At 37.6% G+C, this 10378-nt stretch overlaps 1 protein-coding gene across 2 annotated transcripts in view; it reads left to right on the forward strand.

The window, feature by feature from the left end:
* Positions 1–10378, forward strand: part of lama5 (laminin, alpha 5) — a 311767-nt gene that overhangs the window by 124731 nt on the left and 176658 nt on the right. For both annotated transcript variants that reach the window (XM_037977106.1, XM_037977105.1), the window contains 6 exons: positions 1188–1293; positions 1387–1486; positions 1799–1955; positions 4041–4170; positions 5554–5696; positions 7170–7273. In XM_037977106.1, coding sequence (XP_037833034.1) covers positions 1188–1293; positions 1387–1486; positions 1799–1955; positions 4041–4170; positions 5554–5696; positions 7170–7273 — 740 coding nt within the window. The remainder of the gene's footprint in view (positions 1–1187; positions 1294–1386; positions 1487–1798; positions 1956–4040; positions 4171–5553; positions 5697–7169; positions 7274–10378) is intronic.

The following is a 10378-nucleotide window of genomic DNA, read 5'->3' on the forward strand; positions in this document are numbered from 1 at the left end:
GTACGCAGCGCTCATGGTGCGTTTAAAGACGGCTCGGAAAAACACATCCCCACATGTTAACAACGAATTAAACAATTGCAACGGCTGGAAAAAAGTGCGGGGGATATAGGGCATACATAAGGGAAGTGGGGGACATGTCCCACACATACCCAAGTTATGCCTTTGCTTGGGGGTGCTACGGGGGTGCTATGACTTTTCCAGGGGGAGCTACAGCACCCCCTAGCGCCCCTCTGGCGCCACCAGTGCACTGAGCCAACTGGTCATTTTTTTCATATTATTGCTATTATTATTTTTTTCTCCATCTCTGCCTTTGAGCTTCCCCTTCTGTCTGAGAAGGCCCTGACTGTGGCTCCATCATTTCTGGGCCCGAGCTTCCATCCTTCACCTCAAACAGAAGCTGGAGTTCCACGTTCAGAAATCTCCTCATTGGTTTGGCTCAAACACACTAAAACTGACTAAACTTAACACTAAACATACTACACTACACCCTAACTATAAAATCCAAACACACTAAATATCCCAAATCCCAAATATCATTACTCACTCCCATGCTTTCTGTTTGTTTTTGTTTTTTTGTCACTGTCATTGCCTCTTTCTCCTTCTTCCTTGATTAATAACTTTGGGCCTCAGTTAAAATGGAGAGGTGTGTGTATTTTTTCATTTAGCAGGGTTGAGGGTGAGGACAGATGGAGGAGTTTTCTTCTTAGCCTATTAACGCAATTTAAAAACTGGTGTATAGTTGAAGTCTGTACTTTTGACACAAATTGAAACGTAGTCTCAGAGAGGACGGATCTCCCACTAGAGTGATTTAAATTGGTCATGTGACTAGAACACTCCGACACATCCATCAACTCCAGTTAAGCCACACTTTTGATTGCTGCTGCACACTTTCCATGGTTGCGCACACACTTCCTGTGGATTCTTCTTCATTGTTGTTCTGCCGCTTCTTCTTTCAGGTATCAAAATTAGGAATCAAAATGTAACTGAACGGTTATGTGAGAATCAGAATGTTAGTCCCGGTTCCAATTGATTCTCAAGACTCATTGCCCAACCCTAGTACTTGGTGAAAGGGATTTTTTTTCTCTTTTGGTTTGTATTTGAAGCTCTTGTTTACTTACTAAATAAAGAACGAGAAAAAGAAACTGTTGATATCATTCAAATGGTAATATCATTCTTGTTTCTGTCAGGAAACTGGTCAGTGCCACTGTAAACCCAATGTCTGCAGTGGAACATGCTTGACTTGCAAAGACGGCTACTATAATCTGCAGGATCACAACTATTTTGGCTGCCATGGTGAATGATCTTCAACAAAGAGTCTAAGTAAACTCATGCAGGTTTGCCCTCTGAAAACAAGTTCGGTATTTTATGTTTTTTTTCATTTGTTAGGTTGCCGGTGTGACATTGGGGGATCAGTAGGTCAGCTTTGTGAAGACCAAAATGGTCAGTGTCGCTGCAGACCCAACATCGAGGGACCTAAGTGTAACCTGTAAGTTCAAAGATCTGAGAGCAATTTCAAGTAGCATTTGTTTTGATTTTTTTGGTCTGCCACCATGAATCCCATGAACCATTGCACAGATTTTGATGAAATGCTCAGAAAGCAATAAATGGACATTACCTTTTTGAGTCAACTCAATCAAAGATGGCCACCATAGCTAATAAATGAATGCTAGCATGATTCTGTAAGGATCTTCATTGGTCATGAATGTCATGCACATAATGTGCTCTGACCATTGGTTGTCAGTTGCTCAATCACAGGCTTTTTCTTTCTGTTTTTGTGCATCTGTTCCTGTGTTTGCAGGCCTCGTCCAAATCATTACTTTCCAGACCTCCACCATTTAAAGTTTGAAATTGAGGAGGGAACCATGCTGGACGGACGGCCAGTCCGATTCGGATACAACCTCCTGGAATTTCCAGACTTCAGCTGGAGGGGTTATGCTCAGATGTCCCCCATTCAGGTAGGAACAGAACTTTTTACCTTCTACCTTTGACCTTTGTTAATGATCTACTTCAAACTATTATATTGACTTGACTGTTTAGAACAGTATCTGTAATTAGGAGTTAACAGCATTCAGTACTCCAACTAGTACTTCATTTACTGTCTTCTCAGGAATTACATTTTATTTATGTCATGTTAAAACTGTATTTGTTATACTGTTTTATAATAATGCAGTCTGAATTTTACAGATATTTATGTGACTGTGGCCCATCTTTTAATATAACCTAAAACAGATTTGCTCATACTGTTGTCACGTAAAGAGATGTTTCTCTTTAGTGAAACTTCCCCTCAGCGCATTCTGTGTCTAACATAGTTAAGTGTTTTACCAATTGTTTTCTCCTCAATATACTTTAGGCTCCCTTTACACTGACTGAAGAACTCATTACGATGTAAAAAATCAGCCACGGATGGTCTTTGCAGGCTCTTGGCAGATGTAAAAAGATTTAGAATTTGATTAAAAGCATTTCTACAAAGCTTCTTCAGATGAATGATTAATGAATAATTACTATTTTTTGAATAATTAAAAAATATATAGAACGGAAAAGGGATGTTGTCCAATTCTTGTCTGATGGAGAATTCCAGGTGTTCAACAGTCCTGGCTCTTCTTTGCTACAATAAAAGACCTGTTTTTAATGCAGTGGTCCAGAGGCTCGAAGATCATGGGCATCCAATATTGGCTTTTAACATAATCCTTTGAGCTCAGAGATTTCTATTCTTGAAATCCTTTGACAATATTATGAACTGTAGACAATGTCATAATTCAAAGTCTTCCTAATCTTCCATTAAGAAGCATTTTTCTGAAATTGTCAGGTTTTCACAGACTGATGAATCACTGCCCAACTTTACTTCTGACAGATTCAGCCTCTCTAAAAGTCTTTTTATATCCTGTCCTCTTACTGACTTGTCTCCAAATAACCTAATTAGTTGCAAAATGCTTCTCCAGCTGTGAGCTATGAGTTTTAAAGAAATACAAATGTCTGCATTCTGTTTTTATTTACATTTACACAATGCCCCAGCTCTTTTGGAGTTGGGATAGCAGAAACAGAACCAAAAGCCAAAAGTTGAAGCCACCAAGGACATGTGACTGGCTGCAGTAAAATTTCCCACCTCTCCATGTAAATTATTTTGGGACATATCTAAAAATAATCAAAAATAATTTCTTTAACTCTAAAAAATCAACACCTGAAAACAATTATCTGAAAAGTATCGTATTACACTGTGACTAATAGCGTGACAACCAGTGCTTGAAAGTGGGAATAGGTCAATTTTCGTATCGAGCATGCAGCCCACAACCCTTGTGTGCAGATGATGGCTTCAAAATGCATTATGGCAGATCCAAAAAAATTACATTTTGGCTTAAATTTTGAACAGTGGATAAAGGCAGAGATGTGTCATTCATTTTTATTAGTGTTAATGCTCCACACACATATATTTGCATAGTAACACAGATGTTGTTTGGCTCAAAAAACAGCAACGAACCAAACAAACAATGTCATGCAAAAGTGTAGAAGTTTATTTTAGATTTACTAATGTAGTGTTCTTTCACACTGTTTTTTTTGGTTTTTAAGAAGGAGTTGTTTTATAAGCCTGAAAAATGATTAAACAAACCAGGCCCTTGTTTGGCTAGCCAATAGTCTAGCCTGGATGAAGACTTTTGCCTTTTTCTTCATTGTCTGTGATCTATGACTAATGTCAGAGCTGATAAGGTACTAATAATAATACTGATAAAACGTATGGATAATTATTTGACAAACATCACTTAAAAAATTACCAGACTACCTGTTTAATGTCTTCAAACTAAAGATAGCATTTCTGTTTAAAGTTCTGCATTTTCTTCTGTTCTTTATTTCTCAGTCCTGTCTGAGGTGTGTTTGTGGTGGTGGGTAGCTTCTGATTACTTTCTGCTCTCACTCTCTTTCTCTCATCTCTTTTTTTCTTTCGGGCCACAGTTCAGTTCAGGATTTAGAAGTTTACAAATAAAATGTCTATTTTTAACCTCTGTTCCCTCTCTTACTCTGTCTCTCCTTAAACATGGTTTCTGTAGACTGCAGTGAAGCTTCAGGTTTATGTGAGCGAGGCAGATGTCTATCTGACTCGTTTTATCCTCAGATATGTAAATTCTGAGGGCGTCACCTCCAATGGTAAAATAACAGCCTATCAGGTCAACCGCAGAGGTAGGTCTTCACCACAGACATCTGTGTTTTTCCTTCTAATTTCTCTGGAATCACAACATTTTAAAAATGCATCAAAATAAAGTTTTTTTATTTCTTTTCTTTTTTTTCATCCAGCGTTGAAGGTAAAGGTGTTTGCCTGTCTCTCTCTGTAGGCTCTTTCACAAAACAGTTCCGTGAAATTGCTGAACAGACCAATCCATTCTTATACTGCTTCTGGCCATTCATAAATCACTGATGCAGCCAGCCATGTCCTGCACAGATGTGAGCTTTCAGAAATGAGGCGAGCATCGCAGAACCAAAAGAGGCGAGAAGCAGAACTTAGCTGCATTATGTAGCTGAGTGTAGCGCAACGCATTAAATGTGTGTTGGACATATCCCTCATATTGTTTTCAAAACATGGAAACAAAAAGCAATTCGCTTTGTGGTTAACTGTTTTTTAAACTAAATGCAAAGTTTCTGTGCTTCATCATTGAACTTCCCACAGTAATAAATCTGGTTGTTGTTGTTTAATCCCATGACCAGGTGGTCACACAAACTATATGTCATCACTTTAACACGTTATTGAGCAACAAAGTTGGCTTACCTTTGTCACATGACAACCATTTTGACTCTGTTACTACCTCACTTCATGATACATCAGGGGTGGGTTAGCTTCGAACCCCCCACCCCCCGACTCCAGAACAAGTGATAGACAATGGATTGATAGATAGATGGCAATTCAAGATGGCCACCACAGCTAATCTGCATTAGCCAACCAAAAAAATCATTCTCAGTCAGTTTTACAGATATTGAGCTAAAACTTGGTGTAGTAGGATCTGAAGAGTCATTCAAAACACATACTTTGAGAGAACATTGTGCAACATTTTTGCTTAAAGCTTTGCCATTCGCTATTGTCTGTCGGGAAAAAAATCATGAACAACTGGACATATTTTTGTACAATTCTCAGAAGGCAATTATTAAATTAACATGTACAACTCATTAACATTTGCGGCCAATTCGAGATGGTTGTAACAATGAATCAAACTTAGCTAAGTCAAAAATGACTATGACTCAACCAATTTCACAGACATTGAGATAAAATTTTGCATGGTGGTAGTAGCTGAGAGTCGTGCTCAACACATACTTCAAGCCCATGTTATAGCTTACCTGACATCTTGCAATATCACATGAGGTTGAGCATAACGTCATTCACAAGGTTTGACCAAAATGGCTTAAAACTCTCTCTTCTTAAAATGAGACAATCTTAGTCTAAAGCTCTGGCATGAAATGCTGTGGAAGATATGCATTCCTTTATGGAATGCAAAGCCTTTTATTATTTTTAAATTTCAGCATCTAGCGTGTCCTAAGTTTTAATGTCTGGCATTTCTAATGTTTATTTTTCAGGTTCTGAACAGTCCAAACAAATCATCTTTGCTCCCAGTACACAACCAACCTTTGTCAATGTTCCCCAGAACAACTTTGTGGAGCCTTTTGTTCTGAACCCAGGAACATGGATTGTGGTCATAGAGGCTGAAGGAATCTTTCTGGTAGGATTCACACCACATACCTATTGTTTTCTACACATACAGATTAAACTCCTAATTGCAGACAGGTGATGTGTCTTCTTAATTAGCTGCAATACAAAATTTTAATTTGTTAAACAAAAAATAAAAGAACACCTATCATAAATTAAATGTGTGACTGAGACCAAATTAGAAGATCATAGGTATACCAGGAGTCTGGAGGGTGAGTTACTATAATGGATAACATAGTGACACTTTTCGGGTTTCAGACCGCTGACTGCCGCTCTCCTACGTGACAAATGTCAGGTCGGAACCGCTAAGTGCCCCTGTCCCAAAATCAGAATCATCAAGAGTTTGGATTAATAATGATATAAATGTGGGTCAGATCAGCATTGTTTAATCCTTCAGTGAGTATTTATGTTTTGTAGTTAGTGGGGTGTCATGGTGTGGCCAACAGCAGCTTATTTGCATAATAGTGAACCGCTAAAAAGTATGGTAGAACTGGAAAGCTAAAACCCTAAAACCTCCCATTCTGAAATGAACTCAAAACAGGCAGAACTAATCAGGTGAAATCTCAATATTTGAGAATGATTTTGTGTAATAAATTTAATGAACATGTTTTGTATCGCCCACAGAGCTATCCTAACTTGTTCAAGGAAGGATAATAGGTCCCCTTTAAGATATAAATGAACAGAATCATGCTGAACGGAATCAGAAACTTACAACAAGGCCAGCTAGTTTCTCTCTCTCAAGAAATGATTGCTGCACATTTTGAGTATCCTTTGCTTTGAAGTTTTACATGTTGTATGTTTAGAGATGGTATTCTGCAGACCTTTGCTTGTAACAAGCAGTTATTTGAGCTACTATTGCCTTTCTATGATCTCCAACCACTTTGCCCATTCTCATCTGACCTCTGACATTAACATGGCACTTTCATTCACACAACTGCTGCATACTGGATAGTTTCTCTATTTTGGATCATTTTCTGTATACCCTAGAGATGATTGTGTGTGTAAGTCATAGTGGATCAGCTGTTTCTGAAGTACTCAGATCAACAACCATGCCACATTCAAAGTCACTTAAATCCCCTTTCTTCCCCATTCTGATGCCTGGTTTGAACTTCATCAAGTCATCTTCACCATGTCTAGACCAATGTTTTTCAACCCTGGTCCTTGAGGAACACTGTCCTGCATGTTTTCATTGTTTCTCTGTCGTTCAACAAGTCTTCAAGGTCTCTAGAAGCCTGTTAATCACTCAGTCATTCAAATCAAGTGCATCAAAACAGGGTAGCAACTAAAACATGCAGGATAGTGGTCCAGACATCTAAATGCATTGAGTTGTTTACATGTGATTAGCTACTTGTGTTAACAAGCCATTGAACAGATGGACTTAATAAACCTGCCAGAGACTGTATTTTACAAAAAAGTACTAACATCTAAAATTAAGTTTCAAATTTATGATGTTTGTTAAAATACTAAAAACACTATTTTCTTTCAGGACTACCTGGTTTTGCTGCCCAGTGCATACTATGAAGCTCCACTCCTGCAAATGAGAGTCACCGATCCCTGCACCTACAGCTCTGTTTCACACAACACCCAGAAGTAATTATGTTTCCATTTTTCACTATGATTAAATTAACTATTAAGTTAGTAAAAATCAATCACTGGTTCTGAAAGCCTTTACAATTCTACCATACTGAGTCGAGTGCATCTATCCCAGTTACCAATAAGCAGCTAGCTAATCAAGGGTTGAAAAAGCACCAAATGTCCATCTTTTTACTGTCTTCAAAAACCTACAGATAATTCTTTTCACCATTTTCAGTGTAGCTGAGGATAGCAGATCAGCAATAATGTGAATAGCCAAATTAGCCAGCATATGTTCTCGATGAATGGTTCCAAATTTTTTAGCTTTCGACCTACAAACTAACAGTTAAGGAGACTTGTGATCCCAACTATTGTTGGCTGAAGCATATAAACATTTCTAACATAAATAAATAGGGAAATAATAACAACACAAGCAGCAAACCATGATACAGTTTTATTCAGTTATGACCAGTTTTTATCTCTCAAATATATGTAATTAGAAATCATTTTTTAATTAATTTCGATTCATGAACATCATCTCAGGACCCTTGTTTGAGATTTTGCAACTTACAGCCTTAGTAAGTCTAAGGAAAACACCCATTGGCTACAACTCCTAATTTGATTGGTTGATAAAACCATCTGTCTGGGCTTACATTCTCCTTTGTTTCATCTTTGGTTTTAATGGTCTTGGGATTCTGGCATGCTAAATACCTTGTGTAGAAGAAATTCTGCCTAGACATTGCATACAGAAATTTCGAATTGCCCCCCCCCCCAACACAAAACTATTTCAATACAAAATCAAGCTCATGTCAAATCATATAGGATCAAATAAAATATTACAGGGAACTTATGATGAAAAATGATGAAGTTGTAGCTGTTTGGGTCAATTCTAACATTATGCGTTATATCCAGGGGTGGAAATTAGCACCCGCCACTGGCCAAATGTGGGTAAATGTTTGAAGTGGTGTGTGAATTAGATCAACACACATGCCACTGTGGCGGGTTGGCAATTTGAACAGAAAATGTGTTATTTGTCCTCTTGACATATAGGGGGCAGCAATGTGCTCGAGTTGCTACTAAATGCAAGAAGGAGAAAAGTTTAGCAGACACTCTTTACCAGTTGGTGGCGGTATTGATTCCTTCTGTTGTTTACCAACCACCAATAAATATCAAGAAGAAGAAGAAACTGTTTGAGAAGTAGCATTAGCAATGTGGCGGAACTTTTCGGGAGTTAAGCGGGTGGCAGACAACAAAAATGTTTTTCAAGAGTAGTCGAGGGAAGAACTGAAAGTTAAACGTTTTTTTTAACTAAATCAATGACGTCATGACGTCGGTCAGTGTGCGTTCGCGCCTACAGCCGGTGTTCTGACGATCTTTGCTTCCTCGTCAGATTTTCCTACCGTAGCACGGCTAAACAGCTATGTCTAACGGTCGGTGCTACCTGTCAAAAACTGCTACCGTCACGTTTACAAACTGAAAACTATAGCGGTTTGTGTTAATGTTAAATATCATCGGATACCGAAGTGGAAGCTTAGGAGTTATGCTTAGCATAGCATTGGAACAATTTATATCCACGACGAAAACCTTTCTAAAGCCACAAAAATCACTTCCTTCAACAGAATATCCTACCTGTTAAATATAAGCAGGTAGCACAAATAGATCTATGCATTAAAAGCAGCAAGTGTCTGAAAAACATTACAACTTACATACAAAAACTTACAAAAGCGCAAAACAATACTTTAAAAACACTCCACAGAAATAAATTTCACTTGTCTGAATTTTTTATGTACAGATCTGCATCTTTTAATGGTTTAAAATAAAATAAGAAAAATCTAGNAAAAAATTCTTCAAAAACACTCCACAGAAATAAATTTCACTTGTCTGAATTTTTTATGCACAGATATGCATCTTTTAATGGTTTAAAATAAAATAAGAAAAATCTAGTTATTTCCATGCAGTGTCCAGAAAGAGGTGTTGTTCAGATTGTAGGGCACCACAACTGCTTCCACCCACCTCGATCATCATCATCATATGAAATAACTTTTTGTCACAACAAAAAATAGTGGCTGGTAAAATATTTGAGTGGCTGGTGGACAAAATTTTTAATTTCCACCCCTGGTTATATCACTTGATAAGTGTTAGTCCTCAGAATGAGACTTACAACACCAAATGTCCATCCATTATCTGTAAAATTGACTGAATTGGTAATTTTTGTGTTGTCTAATGTCAGTTAGCTGTAGTGGCCAGCTTAAATTGCGGTGATCAACGCAGTGGGGGTCCAAGGCTTTGGAACTTACTGTCAATACATATTAGACAGGCCTCTTCACTGTCTTTTTTTAAAACTGCTTTGAAAACCAATCTCTTTTCATTGGTTTTTGACCCAGAATGAGGAAGGTCATTTTATTTGTCAAGTTGTCTATAATGTCTTTTAAGTATTTGCTTGTTTTATGTTGATGTTTTTATATGATGTCTATTCAGCACTTTGGTCATTTTGCTCTTTTAAAAGTGCTTATAAATAAAGTTGGCTTTGCTAGGCTCCTACAGTTAATCAGTTGCAGATGTACACACAATGATTAGTTTCTGGGAATTTAAAATATATCAACTGGTTCTTGAGAGATTTTGCTAACAGACAGGTAGAGTTGACTTCAGTAATAAATGGCAAAGTGAACATGAAACAGATGTTGCATGATGAGTTCTTACTTGAAGTACTTGTTTTAAGATAAGATAAGATAAAATTTGCACGTTACTGCAGCTCAATACAGAAAGGTCGATATGAAAAAGAAAACACTATGTTCATCATATACACATAAGTATATATATATATATATATATATATATATATATATTTTTTTTTTTTTTTTTTTTTTTTTGAAAAATGGGACCCACCCTGAATGGTTAACTGAAGGGCGCACAATCCTGATCCAGAAGGATCCCTCAAAGAGTTCAGTCCCATCCAACTATCGGCCAATAACCTGTCTCTCTACAACATGGAAGCTCATGTCAGGCATCATAGCAGCCAAAATAAGTAGGCACATGGAAAAATACATGAGCACAGCACAGAAGGGCATTGACATAAATAGCAGAGGAGCCAAACACCAACTCCTTGTAGACCACACAGTCGCC

The sequence above is a fragment of the Kryptolebias marmoratus genome, linkage group LG8 (genome assembly GCF_001649575.2).
Source record: "Kryptolebias marmoratus isolate JLee-2015 linkage group LG8, ASM164957v2, whole genome shotgun sequence".
Classification (NCBI taxonomy): Eukaryota; Metazoa; Chordata; class Actinopteri; order Cyprinodontiformes; family Rivulidae; genus Kryptolebias; species Kryptolebias marmoratus.